This window comes from Lycium ferocissimum, chromosome 5, assembly GCF_029784015.1.
Source record: "Lycium ferocissimum isolate CSIRO_LF1 chromosome 5, AGI_CSIRO_Lferr_CH_V1, whole genome shotgun sequence".
NCBI lineage: Eukaryota > Viridiplantae > Streptophyta > Magnoliopsida > Solanales > Solanaceae > Lycium > Lycium ferocissimum.
The window spans coordinates 11,365,145-11,390,457 of record NC_081346.1 but is presented as its reverse complement, the minus strand read 5'-3'; the positions used below and the strand labels follow the sequence as shown (position 1 = coordinate 11,390,457).

Below are 25,313 nucleotides of genomic sequence, written 5' to 3'. Positions count from 1 at the left end.
CCAACCTGCCTTTTTGACAGGGCAAGTTGTGATGTAGCCAGAGCCACTTTCCTGCCAAAGCACATTGTGTGTATGGTGCTAAGCGTTAAGTGCTTTGCTTTTTGCAATGATAAAATTGCTCTTGACATCGCACTACCTTTTTAAGGAACGACTGTTTCTTTTGCTTTCAAGGCAGCCCAACTTGTGGATATGCTATCTCAATGCACATGGAAATAGACACCTGTCTGTCGCTGTTTCTTATTGGCGAGAAGCATTTGCCAGCCAGCATATATGTGAAATGAGCCAATATTAGCTAAAACCATTTGAAAGTATGGAAAATGCAAGGGTAAAGGAAACTGTAAGCACCAAATAAGCATACAAAACTAAGCAAAGCCCCTGTATCAAAGAGTCTCTTAAGGTAAAAGTAGGTGTCTCCCAGCCAAGAAAATGGCCTAATTCAGTGTACGACATAGAGAATCACATGCATTGGTAGTCATATGAAATATCTTTCCTCACTTTTTAACTTTTCTCCTCAAACCATAAAGCTAATTGCAATAGAGAAGTTATCAACGAGTTGCTAATAGGAAGAGTTGGCAATAACAGAAAGAAGGCTAGTAGTGTTGGGATCAGTTAGCAGCACTCCACACTCTGGGCATGCCTGAGTCCACTTTCTTAGACTCAGCGTCCACCTTAAAATTCGCTCCGCCCACCTTGCCTGAGCTGTCCACCCTAGGTACTGGTTTCAACTCGCTAAGTGGGTGCTCATAACTCCTCAAGCCACCAGAAGATGTGAAAAAGCATCCTGAAGTAGCAAGCAAGACAATGCAACACATTAAGTATTCTGTCAAAGATTTAAAAGTAAATAAACGGACATTGAGGACCTTGAAAAAAACCAAACAATAATCATAAAACACATGCTGTTATAGAATTATACCAAGCAATGCTACTCAAGGCTGGATAGGTAAAACCAATTTCGAGAAAGTGGCAAGAGTACGAGAAGCATCAATATGACAACCAAAACCAGAGGTAGTATGTCATTGTCAACCTGAATTATGGATCCCATCCCATTTGATTGATTTATGAATAAGCATCTTACAGTCTTGCCACGTGAACCCAACCACCTCTGCCTAATTTCACCCTCTTTTGTCACCCAGAGAAAAGGAAATGGAAAGTTATACAAAAGATAACTATTTGCACAAATAGAAGAGGTCTCAAATGGATCCGGCAAACATCAAATCATTTGTTTATACTGGTGATCATCAAAAACTGTATACTGAGTTATGGAACAACAACAACAACAACAACCCAGTGAAATCCCACAACGTGAGGTTATGGAAATAGAAAATAAATACTATGTACAATTTATTAGGTTCCAGGACCTTTCCCTTCAAAGCAAGAAGTTCATCCGCATTACCTTTGGGAAATGGTGCAAAGGATTTCCCACAGCCTTGCTTCACAATGTCAGCATCATCCGAGAGAACAAGGTGGCCTTCAGAATCAGTACCCCAGAACAAGGTTGCGTTGCCATAAACATCCTATAACAATGGAACTTGTACATTTAAGCCAAGATTGAGAACATTACAGATAATTGAGATCGAGATAGGTTGACAAAGAACACTTACAGAAGCTAGAAAAGTAGCCTTCGAAGAGCTACCATAAAGAACGAAAGCAAACGTTCCAGGAATATCTTTCACCACTTGATCTGGAGGATAAGGACCTCTATCCCTCAAAATCCTGTAAGCCTCAATGACAATGATAACCTCGTTTGCTGTCTTGTTTAGCCCAGACTGTTGCTTAAGATGTGCTACATTCTCAATGTGGCCTTGAAACATGCAGAAAATGTCATTCACAACAGCGAACAGCCTACAAGAGAGAGAGCAGTGATGATATCAGCGTGCGGTCATCCAATTAACTTTATCCGTTTTACAAGTTCATACCATTACATACACATAGCATGCAAAAACACTTGACAAGTCTCTAGCATGTCTTAGGTCCAATAAAATTCCCTCTTCTTGTCTTCCTCGTAAGACAGAAGATAATAAGGAAATATGCTTCTTGAATAGAATGTATCCACATTGTCTTAAAATTGCTTCATGGTTTTCCATCTAAAATGAAGACAAACAATCTAACTGGACAAAAACTCTTTCACAACACTACCACACTACCATATAACCAAGACAATGAACTACAAGTGAAATCATTCATATGCTCGACACCCCTGATTCTCCTCCCATAAAAAGCTCAACACCAGCCTCAGCTATCTTTAGTTGTGGCTTTTTTTTGGCAGCCACAAACACCACAAAATTCAACTTCAGCCTTTAACTTACAAATTCAAAATTGGTTGCTTGGGTAACATTACTATCAATAGGAGTTTGATAGTCAACTAGAATGGTATTATTCTGATAGCTGAAGACGTATCCAGAAAATGTGATTTGGTTAAAATAAATAAATCTAAATTTCTAAAGATCAAGAATCAAAAAAGGGGAAAAGAATATACTAGAAAACTAGTCAGTGCCACGTGTCCAATTCAATGCAATAAAGCTAATACATCGATGAAAATCAGGCAGAACACACTTCAATGTCCACAGGAGACCTCCATAACTATGCTCCATGTGTGCGTCATTAATTATCCTGAAAAAATTACCAGATGCTCTTACAGGATACTAGATCCATAAGCTATAACAGAAAAAAAGAAAAAGTCAAAGCATCTGCTACACGGATCAGAAAACTAACCTTTCAAAGCTTGCACAAATACCTTCAAACAAATAGATCAAAACATCCTTCTTTATGCGATCACAATAACTGTGGATGAGGTAACAGAAAGCTGCATGCCTGTTGCCCAAACATACAGAGTGAACAACTTACGAATTTACGGAATTTCTCAAGAATTATGTTGATTATGCTACCAAAATCGCATACGTATTCATAGAAAACAGGTCAATTGGAGTATCCATGACCTCAAAAATTGATGCTACCAGACATGTTTGGATGCCTGGTATAAATTCTGTGGGCAGTGCTAAACAGTGTACAAAAAAAAAAAAACAAGGGCATAACAAGAATAATAAGCTTCCTTCCCCTTAGACTCTTTCATAAATTGTACTTTTCTACTCTCTGCCCACCACCTCAGCATGAGAGGAGAAAATGGCACAGACCACAACCAAAAATCATGGAAATTAGCAAGTAGTCGAGACTCGAGAGGCTTTCTCCAAAAATATATCATGAAGAAATAGCAGAATAGATGTCATATGATGAGCGTAGACATAAATAGATAATGCATATAAAGAACAAATAAAAGACTTAAAAGTGGAAAAATCATAAGGTGTCTGTTGCTAACAAACTTGTCTCGTTAAATGCTCTACAGTAACACATATGATGAATCATGGAACAAAGAATTAACTTCCTACTTTGATTATTATATTAGACACAGGGGCGGAGCCAGCCCTTCGGGTATGGGTTCGGCCAAACCCAGTAACTTTTGTCCGAATCATATATTTGCATTAAAATTTTTGTCAAATATGTACAAATTATTAATTAAGAACTCAATAACTTTAAAGAATTAAAACCCCGAACTCACAAGTTTCGAATCCTGGCTCCGCCTCTGATTAGACAATCAATAAACAATAAAAACTCATCCAGCAACTACAGAAAGGTCTCCTTCCAAATACTACACTTGCAAAGTTGCAATAGCTAGACGCAAAGACTAGGAACAGCAAACAAGAGAAACATACCACGGCCACTTTAGCCTTGAGAGTTGTTCCCTTTTCTGGACTACAACATGCTCCCTTCTAAGTCGTTTCTCAGATGAAGATGCTATAGGTGTGCTGCTAACACATGCCTGATAATCATAATCACGAAGTTAGTAGGCCATCCTATTTACCTCCAGTTGTTAAGCATTGATAATGATAGAGATTCCTGTTTAAGTTGACAATAAAGCATTAGATGGACAAGCGAAGAATCTGATATAGAGATATCAAACTTGGCAAAAAAATATATGATAATACCAGAATTATAGAAGTACCAAGAGATATTTAACTCAATTTCACAGGAAACAAGATTTGAGGGAACAGTTATGAGTTCAAAGAGAGCATCATCGTCCATTAGAAATTCATGCATAGCTATAGGCCATACAGAGAGAGAACCTGCTATTTTTTCTTTCACAAACTCCTACTGCGTATTCTACAGCTCGACGTATTCGTTATGGTTCAGTATATAGGTGGCCCATCTGAATTTTCTTGGATTTTTATCAAATGTAACGGCCAGCTGCCCTTCACTGCTGCACGTATTCACCTCATTATTGTGTGCAGTGTAGTAATTGCACTCGAAAATCTGATTAGGAGTAGAAAACCCAAATTTATTAGATTTGTTCTATAGATTTTCTTTTTGCAAAACATGACAAAATTATTCAAATAAAAATTTTACATTAAAAAAATTGCATTGATCAACTGAATTCTATACTAAATAATTTTTTGAAAATAAAAAACGTAAACTAATAAAGATATGGAAAGGACTAAATGTGATAGAAAAGATCATTCATATATGAGCAAGGGTGCAAATATACCCCTCAACTTTTTGATTTGAAATAGATATCTGCTCTCGTTATAAAAGTGATGTATATATACCACTGCCATTACAAAATGGTGCAAATATACCCCTGTCGTTACAAAATGGTGCAAATATACCCTTTTCGCTAATGGGATTTTTAAAAAAAATCATTTAGGTTATTTTTTAATTATAAAAAATGTCACGTAACTTTAAAAAAAAAAAGTCTACCCAATTTTTTTTAGTAAACATACTTTTCTAAAGCGACATAATAATTTTTTTCCGGTGGTTCCTGTCTAATTCAATTAAAAAAATGGGTAGACTTATTATTTTTAAACAGAGATATTTTTTTAAACGAACCATACCCGACACACCATAAAAAAATTACCATATGACTTTAGAAAAATGTCTACTCAGAACAAAAAAAAAAAGTAGGTAAACTTTTTTTTTAAAGTCACGTGGCATTTTTTTAATTAAAAACAACCTTAAAAAAAACTGTCAGCGAAAAGGGTATATTTGCACCATTTTGTAATGACAGGGGTATATTGCACCATTTTATAACGGCATGGGTATATATTAACTGTACATAAGAAAAGTTTCCTCTTATTTGCATATGAATAAGTACGTTTGAACATATATTAATAAATAAGTTTAATCAATTTTCAAATACCAAAAATTGCTTAATAGTTATGTTACTTCCTCCGTCCCATAATAAGTGTTACCTTAGTCATAAACACGCATATTAAGAAACCAATAATGCAATGTGAAGTTTACCAAATTACCCCTATATAATAAAAATAAATTACTTTTACCTTTTGATTAGAACATGCACAAGAAGTAAATTAAACCTTTTGACATTGGGAATCCAACAATACCAAGTTACTATGTAGCTTTTCCAATCATCGTTTAGATGTTACTTTATTATCTAAGGGTAGAATTGGAAAAAACTAGTCAATTTATGTTTTGATTTCCTAAAGTGACACTTATTATGGGACAAAAAATTTTGGCTAAGTGACACTTGTTATGGGACGGAGGGAGTATATCTCTTGTCTGTCAAAAAATACTTTTTCGGAAATATAATTTTGAACTTCTAGAATTACTAGATGCATGTTGGTGTTAGCCATGACTTTTAGGATACCTAGGTGCATGGATTTTATGTTATCTAAGGGATGGTTTGTTATGATGGATAAGCAAAAATAGTGATGGGATAAAAATTTAGTAACAACTTATCCTTTGTTTGGTTACTAATCGCGGGATAAGTTATCTCAGGATTAAAAATAGTGTTGGGATAACTTATACCTATCAGAGGGTGGAATAGTAATCCTGGGATAACTTATCCCAGGATAAAATAGTGAAATTGACTAAAATAGCCCTGAGGTTCTCAAAACTCTTTTTCTACTACATAAGGTGGAGGGTATTTTTGTAAATAAATAACTTTTTTTTAAAAGTTATGCAATGCATGTTCCTTTTAATACAACAAACCAACCAATCAATAAGAATAATATCAGGATAACTAATCCCAATATAAATACTCTCAGTATAACTTATCCCGACATAATTAATCCTATCATAACTTGTGTTCAAACCAAACGACCCCTAAGTTCATTGTCTTTTGTATTATATAGGTACATTGTTATGTTTTCAAGGAGATTAGGTTCATGGTGCGTGGGAAATTATTTATTAAGTAGGAGTCTAGAAGTGTCTCTTGACACCTATAAAAGCATCCTTTGTAAGGATATCATGTAAAAGTGGAGTTCTTTATATGATATGGAGTGAGCTTAATGTTTCTCTACCCCTTCCATCCTTTTTGTACCGTATGATATTATCAGGGACCCGCCTTATATTTCCAACAAGTGGTATCAGAGCGTTGGTTCGATCCTGAAAGGTATAAAGGTGAAATTTTGGCTATCTCCAATGAAGGTGTGTCTCTAGGTTTGATGACTTGTTGAGAGGCCGACTATTTGCAAAAGAGGAGTGATGTTAGAACCCGTATTTTTGTACATTGGAGCAACCCGGATTTAATTATGATAAGTTAAGGACAAAACTATTTCGGGATACAAAGTCGGGATTTTTGACCTTCGATTTTATTTCGCGATATAAGTTGTGCATGAATTTATTCGTATGGAACAATTAGGAAAATTTGGGACCAAAAGTGATAAAAATTGGAAGATGAAAATCATCCACAATTCCATGTGGGCTTTGCATAGTGGGAGAGGGACCACACATTTTGTGTCATCTTTTATGTGGTCCAACTCATTATTGTGGGCCAATATTTTTGTACAACTCAAGGGGATTAAAAGATGACTTGTTAGTCATCTTTGGCTCATTCCAACACTTGCAAAAAAAGAGCAAAGCTGAAAAACCCCACAGAGGCTCACGGCCCGGCAAAAAAATCATCCCCTCTTTTTAGTTCTTCCAAAATTATTTTGATGATGAAAACCCATTTATATTGAGGTCCCTAAGTAGCGTGGAAGCATCGTTGGAGCGATCAACCTATTATTTCTCATCTTTTGGAAAACCCTAGCCTTTTGAAAGTTGAAGAAGAAAAGGTAAGATTTGATTTTGTTTTTGTGTTATGAAGGTTATATTCATGTTGTAGTATCTTATAATGGTTGAAAATCATGAAATAAAGAATGTTGAAGTGGAGGCCATATGTATGAGGATTGGGCGTATGATGGGTGTTGTTGTGTTGTGATTGAAATTATGAATTAATGCCTAGTTAACATTGTTATGATCATAGTAGGGTGAAGAATGAATGAAAATCATCTTTGTATGTTGGTGGGAGATTATGGCCGAATGTAGACCATTATTGTAGCAAGAATTGAATTAACGTCGCTTAATGTTTTAATCGTCGTCGCTATGAATCTTATGTTGGAAATGAATGTTTGTTGACTCAAAATGATGTTGTTAATGTTGCGGACTGTTTTTGGAGGTTATTGTATATTTAATGTAATTGTATATTGATAAGATAAGCATTGTTAGAATGTAAATTGTGGATACAAACCATGATTTGGAAATGAAAAAAATAAATTAAAAAATCTCGGTTTTCAGTTTGTCTCGGTTTAAATTTGCATTTTTGACCTAATTTGGAGAAAATTATTGGATTGTTGAAAATATTATGTGAATGGTTTAGGATGTTCTTGAATATTGTTGGTAAGGATTCGGGTTGGAAATTGAATGTATAAGCGATAATGTGGCTTGAATGCAAGTTGTCGAAGTGAATTTATGAAAGTTGTTGAATGATGGAAAGAGAGCTATTATTGTTGTTTTGCCTTTCGGATTAATTATTAATGTTGTTAGGTTGGTTGTTGTTGTTGTTGTTGATTGATATGGCCGAGTTAAATTCTCGGGGTAGCCTATTCTAGGGGAAATGCTGCCCAAATTTTTGTAGAATTAAGGGCGAATTTGGAAATTAAGGCCTAAAAGTCGTTAGCTAATGTTTGGCATTTTATGGCTTATTTTTAGATCGCGGGCAGCCCGAATCATAGTTTGGATTAGCTTGAGTTTGAGCCTTTTTTGGAGAGCGTTTGAGGTATGTAAAGTAACCTTCCTTTTTGGCATGTCTTAGTTAAATTAGGCTATGATTCGAGCCTCGAGAAACTCTATTCTCGCAATCCGAGCTTGTGTATGATTCGCATTTGTTTCTTGGTATCCTTGTGCTAATATGCCATAACATTGATCCTTATATCCTTGGAATTAATAATTTGCAAAGGCTACTTAAAAGCTGATTTTTGTTGAGAGAACTTATTCATTAGCGATTCAAAAACTACAAACGCTCATAACTTTCTCAGAAAAGCTCGGAATGCTTTGAAACTTTCGTAGGAGTTTGTATGAAATATAATGAGTATGTTTTTCATAGGCGGGCTCAGTTCGGGTCTATACTCGTCGTGGGCCCCGCGATGCCCTTTATGTGAATTCGATAAACTTTGAAACAAAAGTAACAATTATTATCCCGATTTCGAATATGACTATTTTACTTATCTTTTGGATTTATGATAATGATTTTATGCGTGATTACTCACTACTCCGCTCGTGCCTATTATGATATCGTTCGCGGTTCCGGCCGGTTACGTTGTCGTGCGCCTTATGATACATTCGGTGTTATCTTGTGATTATGGTTCACGAGCTCTCGCTCGAGGGGCGGGTTCCACTTATGTTTGGCGTTATCTTGTGTTTGGCGTTATCTTTGTGTTGTGATGTGTGACGGGGATTCGAGATTTGAAACTTACGGTGTTATCTTTGTGTTATGGCGTCATCGACGGGACGGGCGACCATATTTCTGTGCCCTATGCATGACTTATATTTTGAAGTAACATTTGATATTTTGGAAATGCATTTACTTTCTCGTACCTCTATTTCGATTTGATCTCAGATTGTACATTACATTTTCTGCACGCTCGGTACATATTTAAATCGACCCCCTTTTTTCGGGGGGGGCTGCGTTTCATGCCCTTTACGGACGACGCGGATTTGGTGATCCATAGGTTTAGGACACCTTCTTACCTCGCTATTTGGAGCATGCTACTCTTCATTTCGAGCTTATATTTTTTGTATATATTCGTCGTTGCATTGTGTATATTTGGTCATGGGTACGGCGGGGCACTGTCCCGTCATATGATTCCGTCTGTCTGTTTAAGTGATCACGTGGACATGTTTGTGGGGTCGTGCCCCAAATGCGATTGTGTTTGTATATGTTGTGTTTCGGCGATCTCGGCCGGGCCGCGGCCGGTCCGCATATGTATATATGTTGTGTTGGTGGCCCTGTGTGGCCTTGTTGGTATTTTACGCGCGCAGTGGTTATTTTGGATAGTCAAGTAAAACAAAACTTCCGCCGAAATTTTTGCTCGAAATTATCTAAATTTGGAACACCGCCTTGTCGCTTTTTGTGATATTCTTGGATGCGTTTGATATAATTCGAGGTGGCGTCGATGGTGTGTGGTGCAGGTGGGGAGGCGCCGCCACGACCTACGGGGTTGGGTCGTGACAAGTGAATTCTTCAGGTTTGTGAAGAGAAGAACAACTCGTCCAAAAGGTGTGAGTCTTGACAGACTTCACAAGATAGGAAGAGAAGATAAGGGAGTCTTCCGAGAATTTGTGTTTGCAGAAGTCGAAAGTTGAAAGAAAATGGAGAGCGAATTGTATGCATGTATCATGTGATTGTTCAGTTTGAGCCAATTGTGAAGGAATTGCTTGAAAAGTTGAAGTTATAACCAACAATTTGTGAATGCGGAAAATTATGCCCAGATCAACAACCTAGTTCTTTGCAAGGATTATCTTTGAAGGTAAAGTTGGAAGGTGACACAGTGGATCTTTGAAAATGATGCAAAAATCATCAACAGTTATGAAGATATTAAAATGAAGATTCAAAATTAAGGGGAAATGTTAGAAATATAATTTTGAACTTCTAGAATTACTAGATACATGTTGGTGTTAGCCATGACTTTTAGGATACCTGGGTGCATGGATTTTATGTTATCTAAGTTCATTGTCTTTTGTATTATCTAGGTACATTGTTATGTTTTCAAGGAGATTAGATTCATGATATGTGTGGAATCATTTATTAAGTAGGAGTCTAGAAGTGTCTATTGACACCTATAAAAGCATCCTTTGTAAGGATATTATGTAAGAGTGGAGTTCTTTATGAAGTGAGCTTAATGTCTGAAGATAAGTGGGGAATATCATAGGGCACAAAGAGGATAGAAGGGGGAGAGAGACATTATGCTCATTTCATATCATTAGAAAACTCCACTCTTACATATTATCACTCTGCAGGTATATATAAAGCACAGCTAAAGTCTTGCTATCACACCTATTAAATACATTCATACACACACTTGAATCTGACCACATTGATATTGTAAAAGTCACCTAAATAATACAAAGGGTCATGCCCTTGGATAACTAAAAGCAAATCTACACTTAAATATTTAAGTTTACTATTTTAAACATGTAACATACTAATTTCATAAGCCAACCCATAAACTCCGTACATCATTTTCTTGCGACACATGTCTGCTAAATGCTTTCAATAGTACTAATAAAATTACTTGCTTTATTATCTTTCAGTTATTGTTGCTCAGTATATCTAAATATATGCTTGTATTTTCGTTGTTGTATGATGGTAGGGAGCTATGAAACTACTGGTGGTCAACATACTTACTTAAGAACCATTATGGGTTGGCTGAGGAAGAGTTAGATCGGTTTTTTACCTTACCGTTAAATAGTAAACAGATGTTAGAGAGAAGATGAGAAGTGCAACAATAATTTAAACTTGAAGGACTATTAGTGCTCCATTTAAAAGAAGAGGGATGACTTTAAATGTAAAGCCAGAGATAAGGGATTATGTTGGCCGCTTATCATGTTACCCCCAAAACATGAAGAAAATTACAAAAATGGTCTCTATGTGTGAGGGCAAGTTTAAAATAATCACTTCACTATGCACGTAACAGTTTTAGTCCTTTTAAGTTTGCTAAAAGTTACACTAGCCTCTGTCAACTATTAGTCGAACTCTGCCGGCTAAATTTAACGGAAACGATGAAAAAAAAAAAGAAGCAAAAATTCTCATTTAGAGGTATAATTTTATAGTTTCTGTTATTTATATTTTATTTCTAGTTCTGGTGTAGCTATTTGAAGTGTTATTTTTATTAGAAGCTTTTTGGATTGCATATTTTAATATTTGATGAGACTATTTTAGTGTTTATAGTTAAGTCTTTTTCTCTATTATTTTCATTAAACTTTAACAGACACAGTTCGATAATTATGTCTCCGAGATGACTGTTGTGGGCTTAAAAAAGCATAATTTTAAATGAATATTTTTATCTCAAAAAAATAAGTTGGGGTAATTAATTTATTTTTTTGGCTTATAAGCTATTATCACTTTATAACAACTAGATAAAAAAGCCTAAGCCAAACAAGCCAAATTATTTTTTTAACTTATTTTAAGCACAAAATGACTTTAAACTGACCAGTTAAACACTCAAAAAAACTGAAAACAACATATATAAGTCGATCCAAACGGGCTCTAGAAGTGTTAAGCTGTTGGCAAACCTAAAGGACCATTTTCTCATTTTCTCCCAAAATATGTAACAAAATTTCTGTCCCACCCCTTTCAAGGGTTTTTCAAGGGTTTTGCATCTACCTTGTATCTGCTTGAAGAGACCATGGCAGCCATGAATTATGGTAAGAGAATCCTCAGTTCACTTCGATTAAGAAATTCCCTGTTTTTTCCTCAGTTTTCACGAACTTCCTTGCCCAACCATCAGGTTAGTAAGTACTTTTACCTTTCTACTTTTCTTGGTACCCGTCAAAATGTGTTCTTTTCATCAAAACCTGAATCTTTTGTAGACATTATATTATCCAAAGAATGGTCTAAACAGTTAGAAAGAGATTTAGGGAAACTTGATTTTCCAATGACCCATGAAGCTGCTATGTATTTATTGAAGAAACTTGATAAAGACCCGAAAAAGGCTGGGGATTTCTTGAAATGGATTGTTAAGCAAAAGGGGTTTGAACCTAGTTCTTCTATGTATAGTTTGATGCTTAGAATTTATGCAAACAGGGATTCAATGAAGGATTTTTGGACTACTATTAAGGAAATGAAAGATAATCAGTTTTATATTGATGAGGAAACGTATAAATCGATTTATTCTGTTTTTCGGAATTTGAAAATGGAAACTGATGCTACTGCTTTGAAGCATTTTTATGGGAGGATGATTAAAGAGAATGCTATGGGTGATTTGGCGAAAGATGTGTCTGAATTGATTAGGAAACAAGAATGGGGAATTCAGGTGGAGAGAGAATTAGGGGAGATGAAACTCTCGTTGTCGGATAATTTTGTGCTTAGGGTGTTGAAGGAACTTAGAGAAATAGGATATCCGTTAAAAGCTTTCAGCTTTTTCAAATGGGTTGCTAGGGATTTAAGTTTTCAGCAGAATACGGTTACTTATAATGGGATTCTGAGGGTTCTTTGCCGGGAAGAGTCGATTGAAGAGTTTTGGAGTGTGGTAAAAGAGATGAAGAGCCAGGGTTTTGAAATAGATCTTGATACATATATAAAGGTCTCAAGGCATTTTCAGAAGATTAAGATGTTGAAAGATGCAGTAGAACTATATGAGCTGATGATGGATGGTCAGTTTAAACCATCACTTGGTGAGTGCAATAATCTTTTAAGATCCATTGCACAGTCACATCCCTCGAATCTTGATCTGCTATTTAGAGTTGTGGAAAAATTTGAGGCAGCAGGGAATTCACGCTCAAAGATTATTTATGATGTCATTCATAGGTGTTTGACTAACTTGGGGCGATTTGAGGAAGCAGAGAAGATAACAGAAGCTATGAGAGATGCCGGATTTGAACCTGACAATATCACATACAGCCAATTAATCTATGGACTCTGCAAAGTGAGGAGGCTGGAGGAGGCCTCGAAGGTGATAGATGTGATGGAAGAATGTGGATGCATTCCAGATATCAAGACTTGGACTGTTCTGATACAAGGCCATTGTTTTGCTGGTGAAGTTGATAAGGCGCTGCTTTGTTTTGCTAACATGATGGAGAGAAATGTTGATACAGATGCTGATCTGTTGGATGTGCTACTTAATGGTTTTCTAAGTCAAAGAAGAGTTTTTGGTGCATATCAGTTATTGACCGAGTTGGTAAATAAGTTTCAAATGCGCCCATGGCAAGCAACGTACAAACTTATCATTCAAAAGCTCTTAGGGGAAAGGAAACTTGAAGAAGCGCTAGATCTCCTCCGTCGGATGAAGAAACACAATTATCCACCTTTTCCAGAACCCTTTCATCAATATATTTCAAAGTCAGGAACAGTAGAAGATGCAGTGGAGTTTTTGAAGGCGTTGAGCGTCAAGGACTATCCATCTGTTTCAGCCTACCAACATGTTTTCCAGTCCTTCTTTGCTGAAGGTAGACATTCTGAGGCAAAAGATCTGCTTTACAAGTGCCCACATCATATTCGCCAACACCCAGCAATTTGTGGCCTTTTTGGTTCTTCAAATTCTAACACTGGAAGAGTGAAAAGGTTCCCCCGGCAGAGCTTGAGTTCTGCTTAGGCACAAGGTTAGCATCTGATAAGAGCTCCCGATGCTAACCTTTGCCAGGATCTTCAACTTGAAAAGACAAACAAGTTAATCAGATAGCTCCGTATGTCACTCTCTTGGCTGGTTCATTCAATGTATGCAAAAATCTTGTCAGGTTCACATCTTCCTGAAAGATCTTCCACTCAGAATCTGAAAAAGGGTGATTTCCTTGAATTCGTTGTGTTTATTTCACAATTATATGCTCTTATATTTACTTGGTTAAAAGTGGCAAAATGAGTACCTTACATACTTCTGCTGCTTCATGCAGTTGTTTACCGAGATGCAATGAGCCTTGAGACTCATTTTTTTTCCTTTTTTTTCCGGGTAAATAAAGACAGCCTTGAGACTTATTATTTAGTGCTATTCTGTCTCAAACCAGTGAACCCTGGGAGAAGTAGGTGATCACCATCCTACACATATTCCACGTTTATAGAGATTAACTGCATAATCGTCCTAGAGATTAGCCAATCAGTAATCTCTACACTTGAAATATTCAGTTTGTAATTCTGACCAACCTAGACTAATACCATAGTGTTTTCTTCCTCTACCATTTCTTGGATTTTCAAGAATTGCTTCGTAACTTACGATTGGAAACGTAAGACTATAAGCCATTAGCTGAAACCATGGTGAATAGTCATCCAGAGAAAACTGTTGAGCAAAAGAGTCAAAATCAACAAGCTGGCCTGGACCTGTGTTTGTGGGAGGTAGCAGGTACCTCATGGAATTAGTCGAGGTGTGTGCAAGGTCGCCCAGACACCATAGTTTTTTAAAAAAAGTATAAAAGAAAGAAATATTTGAAGTCATCAAAAAAGCAAATTAGAGTAACTAAAGTACCTGATAGAATGTAAGACACGATATAATAGGCTGTTGCACAAATTGCTTGATGGCAACATGTTTTGGTGTCTATACCAGGTATTTAAATGCAATGACTGTTCGGCAGATTTTAGTTCCGATTGCTGTAGTTTTGACAAAATTGTAGATGCTGTTCTGAGCATCTTGGCTGATAGTTGGTCAAGCGAAGCTGATAGTTTTACAGCTAAGCTTCGCGCGAAATCTTTTGCACCCTAATTCTACTGCAAAGTTAGCTAGAACAGTAGAACTATGAACGATATATTTTACAGCTAAGCTTCATGCGAAATCTTTTACACACTAATTCTACTGCAAAGTTAGCTCTAGTTTGTGTTGGATAAATATCAAAGAGCTTGCCAAGAATTCATCCTGTTTCCACTAATAAAGCTTATTTTTGGCAACTAGTAAAAGTGCATTTGAAAGTATGAATGCAAAATGTAAAATTCTTGCTGAGCAAAGATAGCTTGCTTTGATCCATGGAGATATGTGTAGTTTAACTGCCTCTTCTAGCTGAGTTATGGTGATACTCTATCTCCTTTCTCCTCTTAATCTTACACTGTAACATAAACCTAGGTTTTGGTTTGAAGTTTTTTCACTCTTGATCTTTCATCTATAGGCATTGAAGAGATATAAAGGAAGTATATAGTTCTTCTGGTGTTATAATTTGTTATAATGGAAAAAAGGGATGCTGAAATGACATTTTAATGGAAAAAAAGGATGCTGAAATGACAATTTTTTCCCTCTTGATCTTTCATCTATAGTCATTGAAGAGATGTAAAGGAAGTATAGCCATTAGAGTGCTGTATGAAAGTGCCACTGGTAGGAACAAATAAACTAGTTGTATATATGACAACGTAAAAGATCCAAATACTGCAGTTAAGAATGAAAAAGGGCTTTTGGAGTTGTCTTTATACCCAACTTTTGTAAACAGTACTTATTGTTGCTCACTTCAGTGATTGTAGATGATGTGGAATGAATTGACAATTAATGACTGACAAAAAGGTGTGACATCCGTAGTTTCTTCCATGATTTTTGATGTTTTTACCTCTTCTATTTAGTTTTTATATCTGACTTTTCACAAAGGAGGCCCGGAGAGGGGGTGATTCCGTGCTGTGTGGTTTGGAACAATAAGAGTGAGCAAAATGATGAAAAGTCACTTCTTGAATCATCAAACACTCCTATTTACCATTTTTCCAACCAAATTTAGTTTGTAGGCTGCAATATTTGTCCCTAATTATTCCGCTATGGGATGATATTGGTTGGTAGTTATGTCCGCTTGATGAATTCTGCAACCAATGTCCATCATGAACTTGGAATGTGGCTCTGTTGTTGCCACTTGCCACTTCTTATATATTGAATGACCATCATAGATACACTTCATTTCTAAAAGTTGTGCCATGGTAGTGTCTCATTTAAATGCTGTATGATTACTCAAATGATGAACTTAAACAAATATTGCTACAGATTTGACTGCAGAAGTGCCTTGGTTTCTTTCTGCTTCTGCTGCCAGCCTCATAATAGAAGAAACTGATGGAATTTCTGAAACTAGCAATCATTAATATTCTGTTGGTTCGATGGGAACTAAAAACTGCCTGGCTACAAATTTTTCTTCTTCTGCATTTTCAGACTCTGAATAGTTGATTTTAGAGAGTAATCTAAGAAGCTACTTCAGTTTGAGAGGTCAGCAGCAACATGGAGCTAAGAAGTTCAGCTTTGGCCATTATATCATTTTCTTGTGTTATGCACACTCAGACACATACAACTTTAATACGTGGTTGTATGTTATCTGGTTGAAAATTTAGTTGACATTAATTTTCACTTTGTTTACCATTTATCACTCTGAAAAATTCTAAATTTTACGCAAAGAACAGAGTCCATTTGTTGTATTAGGTTTTTTTTTTTTTTTGGTTGTAGTTTCTTCTTTCACTGATTGATAGGGTAAAAGTTCTTATGCTGCGTCATAGAGTCACTGAACTTGTTTAACTGTTCTTGTAGCCGCTCTGGAATGTTTTTATTTTTTATTTATTTATTTATTTATTTTGTCCATTGAGTTGTATTTACTACTCACTAGGAGGTCTAATTTTGGTTTCTTTGATCAAACTCTTTGATCTTTCATCACTATTTGGGCTGCCACATTCAACTGTAGAATAAGTTTGCACGATGTTCAAGGGCCTTTGCAGTGGTGAAGAATGAGTTGGACTCCCTTTATTTTAATGGTGCCTTGCTATGCTACTTCAGGATGTTGTGCCCCTAATTTTCATTTTCAAGTAATACAACGAAAATGCGAATATATGCTGTGTCTTTAGTCTCAACCTTCCAACATATTCACACCAAAAGAACCTCTAAACCACTTTTCAACAACAACAACACACCTAGTATAATCCCATGGGGTGGGTGGGAGGGTAGAAAGCATCGTGACAGTAAAGGTAGAGTACATTTCGATAGACCCTCGGCCTCTAAACCACTTTTCAAGTGCAAGAATTGCCTTTCCAAATGCTCTTTTATTGAAAATCTGAACTCTGAAGTTATGTAATGCAGTTTGAGTTGTAACTTATTGGTCACTGAATTGTCTCTATTGGAATATAAGGTGAGGTCACGTATTACATTTTCAAGAACACAAACCCTTTGTTCTTCTATAATATAAACTTTTTAATTTGATTATAACAATTTAGTACTAACTCGATAATTCAATATTTATACTCCATTATGTCAGATAAAAGTATTTGTCACAAGTATAGAGGGTTCTACTACATTTTATCCTTGAATGTGTGATGAAAGTAAGTGCCAAATAAGTATGTTCAGAAGACAAATAAAAATAACGCATGCTATAAATTTTCTGGTGTGCCAAATTTATTATCTGTGTCTTCCAAACATAAGGCTACTAATAGAGTTACGATCACAAATTTCCATCGCTAAAAGTCACCCAACATGAGGTTCTTCTTGTCTCAAGATAACGTGGCCCATACAATATCCCTCACTTAAGACAAAAGTCACTGTAAACATTCTATGAAGAAAAAACAGGAACCTCATCAAGATGAACAACATGATATTGAAATCCTCAAGGCTGTTGCACAAGCCTGGCATGGCCACTCCAGCAGCCGTAGAACAACAGCCGAGTTCGATGCGCACCGCCACAATTTCAAGAATAAGCCATCAAGATTCAAGCTTGAAGCTATGAACAGGACAACTGATGGTGGCACAGGCAAATGGGATTTCAACCAATCACTTTGGGATTCTTATGAGATTCTCAATGTGTCTAAAAAGTTAGAAGCTGGGCTAGTGCTAGACCATCCATTGGATGAACCAATCCGAATTGGACAGAAACGGAAAGAGAGTAAGAATAGCTTAAGAAATTTGCTCAATAGTGTGTCTTCAAGAAGATATAACGAACCTCATTTAGACACCAGATAAGGATGGTATATTTTTTAACTGGAATCTTTCCATTACTGTAGTAATATTAAATTTGGTTTCGTTTTCTAAAAGAAGCCAAGAGAGCTCTATTTCTCGATTTTTTTCGTTTTCACATATGCTGATTCTTCTTTACTTTTTACGAGAATTTCGTATATATGATGCCATCACTTAGCTGAGGGAAGCACAAAATGCGTTGTGCTGAAGCCTGCAGCTACAACCACCAGTTGGGTGAATAAATGAAAAAAACAATGAGTGGCTAGCGTTTAGCCACTGGGTGGGGATGTTTTGGTTTTTTTATTCTCGTCCTACGAGTCGAAGTCCCCACACTTTTCACATCAGCTAGAAGGTTGATTGAACAGCAATATTTAGGAATCATATGCCTTAGAGATAGGAGATTTAGGAAATCTTTGCACATAATGGTTTTTCCTCTCTTCAACTGAATTATTGTACCTTGTTTTGGAAGATTCTTGCAAGATTGGAACTTGAAGGGACCTTTGTGACGGGAAAGTGGCCTCCTAGTCTAGAAGGGGTGGCGGGGGGAGGGGGAGCAGTAATTCGGGAGCGTCTTGTGCAAGAGACTTGGAATTACAGAAACAAACAGAAAGGCAATTATCCTATAAAGGAATTCATCTACAAACTGCTGAGAACACGATTAAGTAAATAAAAGTGTGCTCTTTCTAACAACTTAAGCTTTTTAGATGAGATAGTGACACACTTCAACATAAACTATTAGCGATAGTCTCTAACTTTTGTGCACGGACAGTACATAGTTTTGGTTATACCATAAGTTTATGTTGACCTACAATGACAAGTAACTATATATGTCAAATTTGAGTTGGTAACCTTAAAAATACAGTAAGTTACCTGCAATAACCACTAAAACTGCAGTGACAGTGTGAAATTGCTTTAATTATTAGTGTATATAACTTAAATCCTTAGTAAAACAGCTGCTTCTATGTCTTCAATTGCTTTATTGCTTCTCCTTTCTTTTTTCTGCTAAATGTTGCTTGCGATAACAGAATAAAGTGGAAGATTTGTTTAAAAATGAGGCTTTCTTCGTCTAAGTTTTAGATGGATTAGAACTTTAGAAGATGCTGGTGCAAATTAGATGAGAGAAAAGCTAAGTATGAGAGAAAAGCTAAGTTGTTTGGATGATACCAAAGCTGGTCCTATTTGATGAACAAGTTGCAGAGGATGAGCAAATAGCTAATAACTTCAAATTTCATTACATATCAAGTATTTGCATACAGATTAAAAGTAAACAGAACTGTAAAGCAGTCTATGGTCAAGCGTTATAAGATAGATATTTTATTATACAAGTGATTCAACCTGATAGATATTTTATTATACAAGTGATTCAACCGATATTGCCTGCCAAGCAACTAGTCGTATGCTCAATAGACCTTAAAAGTGTCCATCTTTGCAAGCTCAAAGTTCTTGTGTTTCCTCTTGATGAAGCTATCAGCTTCATTATCAACCTTTTCCTCTGTGACTTCTTGTTGCCCTTTCCTACCGACTTCACTGGTTTTGTCACACTCCACAAAGTGGGCTTTCTTTTGAGCTTCAGGAGCACGATATCCACTAGGAAAGTTGTATTTATACGGATTGCCGTACATATTGCTCTTGTGATTATCAACATTTTCTGTGACTTCATATTTACCGTTCCTACCAACTTCAGGGGTTTTGTCAGACTCCGCAAAGTGGACTTTCTTGTGAGCTTCAGGAGCACGATACCCATGGTGATTTCCACTAGGAAAGTTGTGTTTATACCAATTGTCATACATGCTGCCCTGTTCTTCATGAATGACTCTCTCCTCTTTGATCATTACTGGCATTCTTGTGCGAGCAATGTAATCCTCACCAGATCTCTCTGAATAAGGCTGCTCAATGGAAGGGCAACGTGATCTCCAATACATTTTTCCTTGTTTGATTGATACGCTAAAGCCTTAACAAGTACAGCATTTTATAGATAAAATATTTGTGCTGGTATTCTTCTAGGATAACTATGACCACGGGAGTTGCCCTTGAATCGGATGCCTTACCCTTTAGTCTGTGTCAAACAGTAGATATTCCATCGAGTAGAGAGAATAAGCCTACTGGAGAGCTTAAAGGATAATTTTCTGAACTTTATGGTCTTGGGAAATATTAGCACCATCTATTCGATAAGAAGATTACAGATTTTGGGTCGTGGAAGAATAAACATGTTGTAATTTGTATGCTTTCCAAGTTTGAAACTTTTTGATTCGTTTGAGCTGTATCAGTATGGGTGGATTCTATCCAGCTTCATGATGAAGCAGAGTTAGCATATAAGAATCAACAGCTGGAGACAATGTTCTCCTCTTGTTCCCAACAACACTAACATACCCAGTGAAATCCCATAATGTGGGGTCTGGAGAGGGTAAAGTGTACACAGACCTTACCCCTATCTCGAAAGATAGGGAGGCTCTCTTCTTCTTCCCATTCCTAATAATAGAGAACCTCCTCACTTTTTGACTATGTTGCTCGGACTTTTCAAAATTGTTGCCGCACCCATGTCGGATCCTCCAAAAGTGCACTACTTTGGAAGATCCAACACGTACTCAGCGGCATTTTGAAGTCCAAGCAACACAACATTTTGATGTTTTAAAACATAACACTATCGATAAGCTTCACTGATGATTCTATCCTGGTTGCGAGTATTCGAATCACATTTCCCTTCCAACGTTCATGGTGACAATACTATTCGAAATTTTTGTTGTCTCAAGAATTCAGGTTCTTGACGCCTTTGATAGAACTTGTGGGAAAGCATCTAGCCTATTCTGTTAATTTTCCTTTATGAGAATTTTTAGCTGCTAAGGAATTATTACATCTTTCGGGAAACAGAAAAGGTAGTGTGAATAATGTTTAATGATCTCTCGAACTCCAGTTTGAAATTCACTAGATAAGTCTACTTTAATCTGAAAAAGCAAGCTAAAATCATCTTTTAAGACTTTGTATTTCTGCTGTCTCATGAGCTATTTAGTTTCTCTTTCATCAGAATTTCTCTTACACGCATCAAGCTCTTGAAGTTGCACAAAAGGATGAATAGAGAAAGAAAAACAGTTCTGCAACATCATTAACTCGTTTCTTGTCCCAATACTCGCTCCTTTCGGCGATATTGGCTGCTGTTCTCAAATCAGCAATTTGCAGGTCTGATCTGTTTTAATACTATCATATTCCCGTATCTTTGGTCACTTTTCTACCAAAAGATTTGTCTTCTTGCTCTTGCTCGTCTTCTCCTTTGACATGACTTGACAGACTCGTACATTCATCAGCTTAGCTTGTGGTATTTAACAGTTAGTACTACAGCAATAATTAAGGTTCAGTGTATGTATATTATTCTTCCTCTACTTAGTTAAATATTCACACTGTATTGTTACAACTGTTTCTTGAAATATATTAGGCCACATTTACACGTAGCTTTATTCTGATAATTATGAAGGCAAAAAGATAAAAGCCTTGGATCAGAAAAGGCTAATGGAAGTGTTTGCCCAAATGGAAACCAGATAACTTTAGATATAATACTATATTTTATATTGCACAGACCAAATCAAACGTACAAATCTACTGAGCTCTATGGGTACAGCAAGGTGAACATAAAAGGTTTTCTTGATGGAAGCAAACTGATTGTAAAACTGGCACGTATCCGTATATGCATAGCATACTATATAGATTATTGAAGAAGAGCGGTGCTAATAACATGGAACTCTTTAACTTGACACTTTGAAGGTCCTCCATTTGTGGAGTTCAAAATTCTTGTGCTTCTGATTGATGGAGCCATCAGCTTGACCCTCAACGTTCTTCTCTTTATCATTCTTGTTCAAATCAGCGGTTTCCTTAGACTCCACGAACTGAACCTTCTTCTGGGACTCTGCGTCAGGGTTCTTTTGACGATTCAAGCTAGATTTTTGTCCTTTGTAACCTAATTTGTTTTTGAAAAGAGAGAAAACGCTGGGGTAGAGAGGAATATCAGGGTGCATCGTTGGGGTTTTCTCCATTTTTTTAAGATGATTGTGGTATTCGTCATCGGAATTAGTTGATTTCCAATATTGCTTGGATCTCATCTTTTCTTGAGCTGCTAAAGTAATTAGCCCTTGTTCTTTCTTCAGAGTAATTGCAGTTTGAGCAGCAGATTTAAAAAAAGGACCAAACACACTGCCTAACATATTCCAAAAGGATAGATGCCGAGATTTGCAACTGAATCTGATTCCTTCTCATTAGTCAGTATCCAACAGTAGTTATTCTATTGATATTTCGGCAGAGAATCAAAAGGGTTAACTATTTTGTATTCTGCAAAACTTAACATTCTTATATATGATGATAGTGATCACATTTGTCGATCTCAAGATACTCTTTGATATTTAAGTTATCTAGCAAAGAGACTCCAATCTATTTAAGTCAATGTCAAATAATTCACTCTTAGCTACAGGTTAGCTTGAATTAGACATGTCATCGATATTTGGAGTCATTAATGTTGCAAGTATATAGGAACAAATGTTTTGTTGCTCGATGATTTCCTACTAAAAAAGAAGCAGCAGCTCCAGGTTGATATGATTCCTTAATAGTTCTACCATTCAAAGTTTGAGTTGTCTTAAGAATTCAGGTTCTGGACCCCTTCGATAAAACTTTTGGGGAAAGCATTTACTAATATGTTCCACTAAATTTCCTCAGAGAGAAATTTTAGCTGCCACGGAACTATTATATCTTTGTGGAAACAGAAAAAGTTGCGCAAATGTTTAATGATCTCTCAAACTTCAGCTTGAAATTCACTAGCTAAGTCTACTTTATCTGACAAAGCAAGCTAAAATCATCTTTTAAGACATTGCATATTACTCCTGAGCTATTTAATTCCACCTTTACCTGAATTTGTCATACATATATCAAGCTCTTGAAGTTGCACAGAAAGATTAATGGAAAATGAAAACAGTTCTGCTACATCATTAACTCGTTTCTTGTACCAATATAGCATGATATTGGCTACTGTTAATCCATTAAACTCTTCCATTGCAGTTTTTTCCACTTTTCTACCAAAAGATTTGTCTTCTTGATCTTGCTCGTCCGCTCATTTGACATGAGTAGAGAGATCAGCTTGGCTTGTGGTAGTTTATAGTTAATAATACTACAATATTAAGGATCTATGTATAGTATTCTTCCTCTACTTAATTAAGTATCCGCACTATATTGTTACAACCGTTTCTTGTAATATGTTAGGCCACATTTATGCGTAGCTTTATTCTGATATTTAGGAGGTAAGAGATAAAAAGCCTTAGATCGGAAAAGGCTAATGGAAGTGTTTGCCGAAATTGGTATCAGATGACTGTAGATATAATCGTATTATATTTTCTATTAGATAGACCAAACCAAACTTACAAATCTACTGATCGAGATTTATGGGTACAACAAGGCAAACATGAAAAGATTTTCTGATGGAACCAAACTGATTGTAAAGCAGGCATGTATTATATATTTATAGCAAACTATGTAGATTACTGAAGTATAGTGGTGCTAAATTGCTAAGATGGAAACTCTTTAACATGAGACTCTGAAGGTCCTCCATTTGTGGAGCTGAAAACCCTTTTGCTTCTGGTTGATGTAGCCATCAGCTTGCGCATCAGTGTTCTTCTCTTTATAATTCTTGTTCAATTCAGCAGTTTCCTTAGACTCCGTGAACTGGACCTTCTTCTGTAACTCAGTGGCCGGATTATTTCGATGATTCAAGCTAGACTCTTGGCCTTCATAGCTTGCATTGTTTTTTAAAACAGAGTAAACGTTGGGGTAGCTAGGAACATCAGGGTGCATGGTTGGGGCTTTCTCCATTTTTCTAAGATGATCCAGGTATTCATCTTTGGATGCTGTTTCCCAGTACTTCATGGATCTCATATTTTCTTGCTTTGCTAAAGTAAATAGCCCTTATTCTTTCTGCAGAGTAATTGCAGCTTGAGCAACAGGTATAAAATGGCTCAAACACACTGCTTAAAATATTCCCAAGTGATAGATGCTGAGAGTTACAATTGAATCTGATTCCTGGTAGATGCTGACCTGAGATTTACAATTGAATCTGATTCCTGATAGATGCTGAGATTTACAATTGAATCTGATTCCTTATCATTAGTCAGTATCCAACAGTTGTGATTCTATTGATATTTCGGCAGAGAATCAAAAGTTTAGGAACAGGTGTTATCATGTTACTGATAGTTGGAGGCATTGTTGCAAGTATTTAGGATCATGCTACGTTACTCAAGGTTTCCCTCTATAAAAACAGCGGATTCGGGTTGATATGATTCCTTAATAGTTCTACTACTCCTATGACATGCAGTACACGGGCATTCGTGTTTCACATTTTTATCCTTGGGCAATCGAAAGAGGAAACGGAAGCTTCTGAAAAATGTTACTACAAAAACTGTGAATACACACTATATTTATACTAAACTTCGCGTACTTTACCCAAATGATTTAATGCAACACAGTACGGAGGCCTGGTTAGAATGTCTAAGCCACATATGTTGTTTACATCAAATTACGTTGTGTTATTCCAGTCAAGTGATATATTAAATGAGAATTAATCTTAACTATAGATGACATCCTTGACTGATTGGCTAGGTATAAACTGTAAACTAGGTAAGAACAAGTTTTTAACTAGTGTAAACTCCCTCCTAATGTTGCCCGTCTTTTCAACCAAAGCAAAATTAGTCTTTTTATTTCTAGTGCGTTTTTTTTATAATTGTATCACGAAGCTTATCTATTTTAAGATGTAAAAAGAGTAGTTTGATTAGTTTCTTTCTTCACTGTTGATTTGAGAATATTACCGATTGAAATCTTCCATCTTTATACATTAGTACGGGCAAACCTCTGCTTTATTTCTTGTAATAGCACTCTATAGTGGCGGACAGCATAGGTTGGAATGGTGGATCAAATGCTAATATGAACTTTGATAGTATTAACTAAGGGTGTCAAATATGGCCCAAAAGATTACGGCCCATCCAACTTGTTCAAAATTTTATAGATTAGGCTCAAGATAATTTCATATTGGGTTGATTTTAGCCCAACCCAACATAGCTCATTTTAAAGTGTTCTTCAACTTCATTTTTTTGCGCGGAGTGCCCTTCTTTTGGGGTGGTCTTTAAATTTTGCCCCTCATATTTGAAATCTTTAAAATTTGCCCTTCGGCTAACACCCATAGGTTCCAGGTTCGAACCCACGTGCGATCAAAATTTTAAAAAAAAAATTCGCAAGGCGAGTTTAAATTTCGCTATCCGGACCAAGCATACTTTTGTGAAGGAATTATCAAAGTTATGCGGACCGGCATACTTATGCCAAGTCCGCAAGGCATAAGTATGTCGGTCCCGCATAACTTTGATAATTCTTTTCACAAAGTTATGCCGGTCCGGCATAAAAGTTTGCCCATTAAAAGTATGCCCCCAAGCA

General features: G+C 36.4%; 3 protein-coding genes across 8 annotated transcripts; 2 read left to right on the top strand and 1 right to left on the bottom strand.

The window, feature by feature from the left end:
* Positions 1-363: 363 nt before the first annotated feature.
* LOC132058193 (uncharacterized) lies at positions 364-3,391 on the bottom strand. The gene is made up of 5 exons (XM_059450744.1): positions 2,713-3,391; positions 2,554-2,610; positions 1,602-1,842; positions 1,394-1,514; positions 364-781 (listed from the first exon to the last, which is right to left on the bottom strand). Exons 2-5 carry the CDS (start codon positions 2,589-2,591, stop codon positions 606-608), a joined length of 576 nt encoding a protein of 191 aa, XP_059306727.1. The 5' UTR covers positions 2,592-2,610; positions 2,713-3,391; the 3' UTR covers positions 364-605.
* Positions 3,392-11,568: 8,177 nt separating this feature from the next.
* On the top strand, positions 11,569-16,348 carry LOC132055992 (pentatricopeptide repeat-containing protein At3g48250, chloroplastic). Of its 4 annotated transcripts, none has more exons than XM_059448032.1 (2): positions 11,569-13,725; positions 16,086-16,348. In XM_059448032.1, exon 1 carries the CDS (start codon positions 11,679-11,681, stop codon positions 13,581-13,583), a length of 1,905 nt encoding a protein of 634 aa, XP_059304015.1. In that variant the 5' UTR covers positions 11,569-11,678; the 3' UTR covers positions 13,584-13,725; positions 16,086-16,348. The 4 variants fall into 4 exon arrangements, with proteins under 4 accessions (XP_059304015.1, XP_059304013.1, XP_059304014.1 ...); XM_059448030.1 differs by having other exon boundaries at positions 15,924-16,348; XM_059448031.1 differs by having other exon boundaries at positions 11,569-13,770.
* Positions 16,349-17,323: 975 nt separating this feature from the next.
* Positions 17,324-24,462, top strand: LOC132055991 (uncharacterized). 3 transcript variants are annotated; one of them, XR_009414698.1, is made up of 3 exons: positions 17,324-17,875; positions 20,887-21,038; positions 21,998-24,462. XR_009414698.1 is itself a non-coding variant. In XM_059448028.1 (2 exons), exon 1 carries the CDS (start codon positions 17,466-17,468, stop codon positions 17,868-17,870), a length of 405 nt encoding a protein of 134 aa, XP_059304011.1. In that variant the 5' UTR covers positions 17,324-17,465; the 3' UTR covers positions 17,871-17,875; positions 21,998-24,462. The 3 variants fall into 3 exon arrangements, 2 of the variants coding, with proteins under 2 accessions (XP_059304011.1, XP_059304010.1); XM_059448028.1 differs by lacking the exon at positions 20,887-21,038; XM_059448027.1 differs by having other exon boundaries at positions 20,887-24,462.
* The last annotated feature ends 851 nt before the right edge of the window (positions 24,463-25,313 follow it).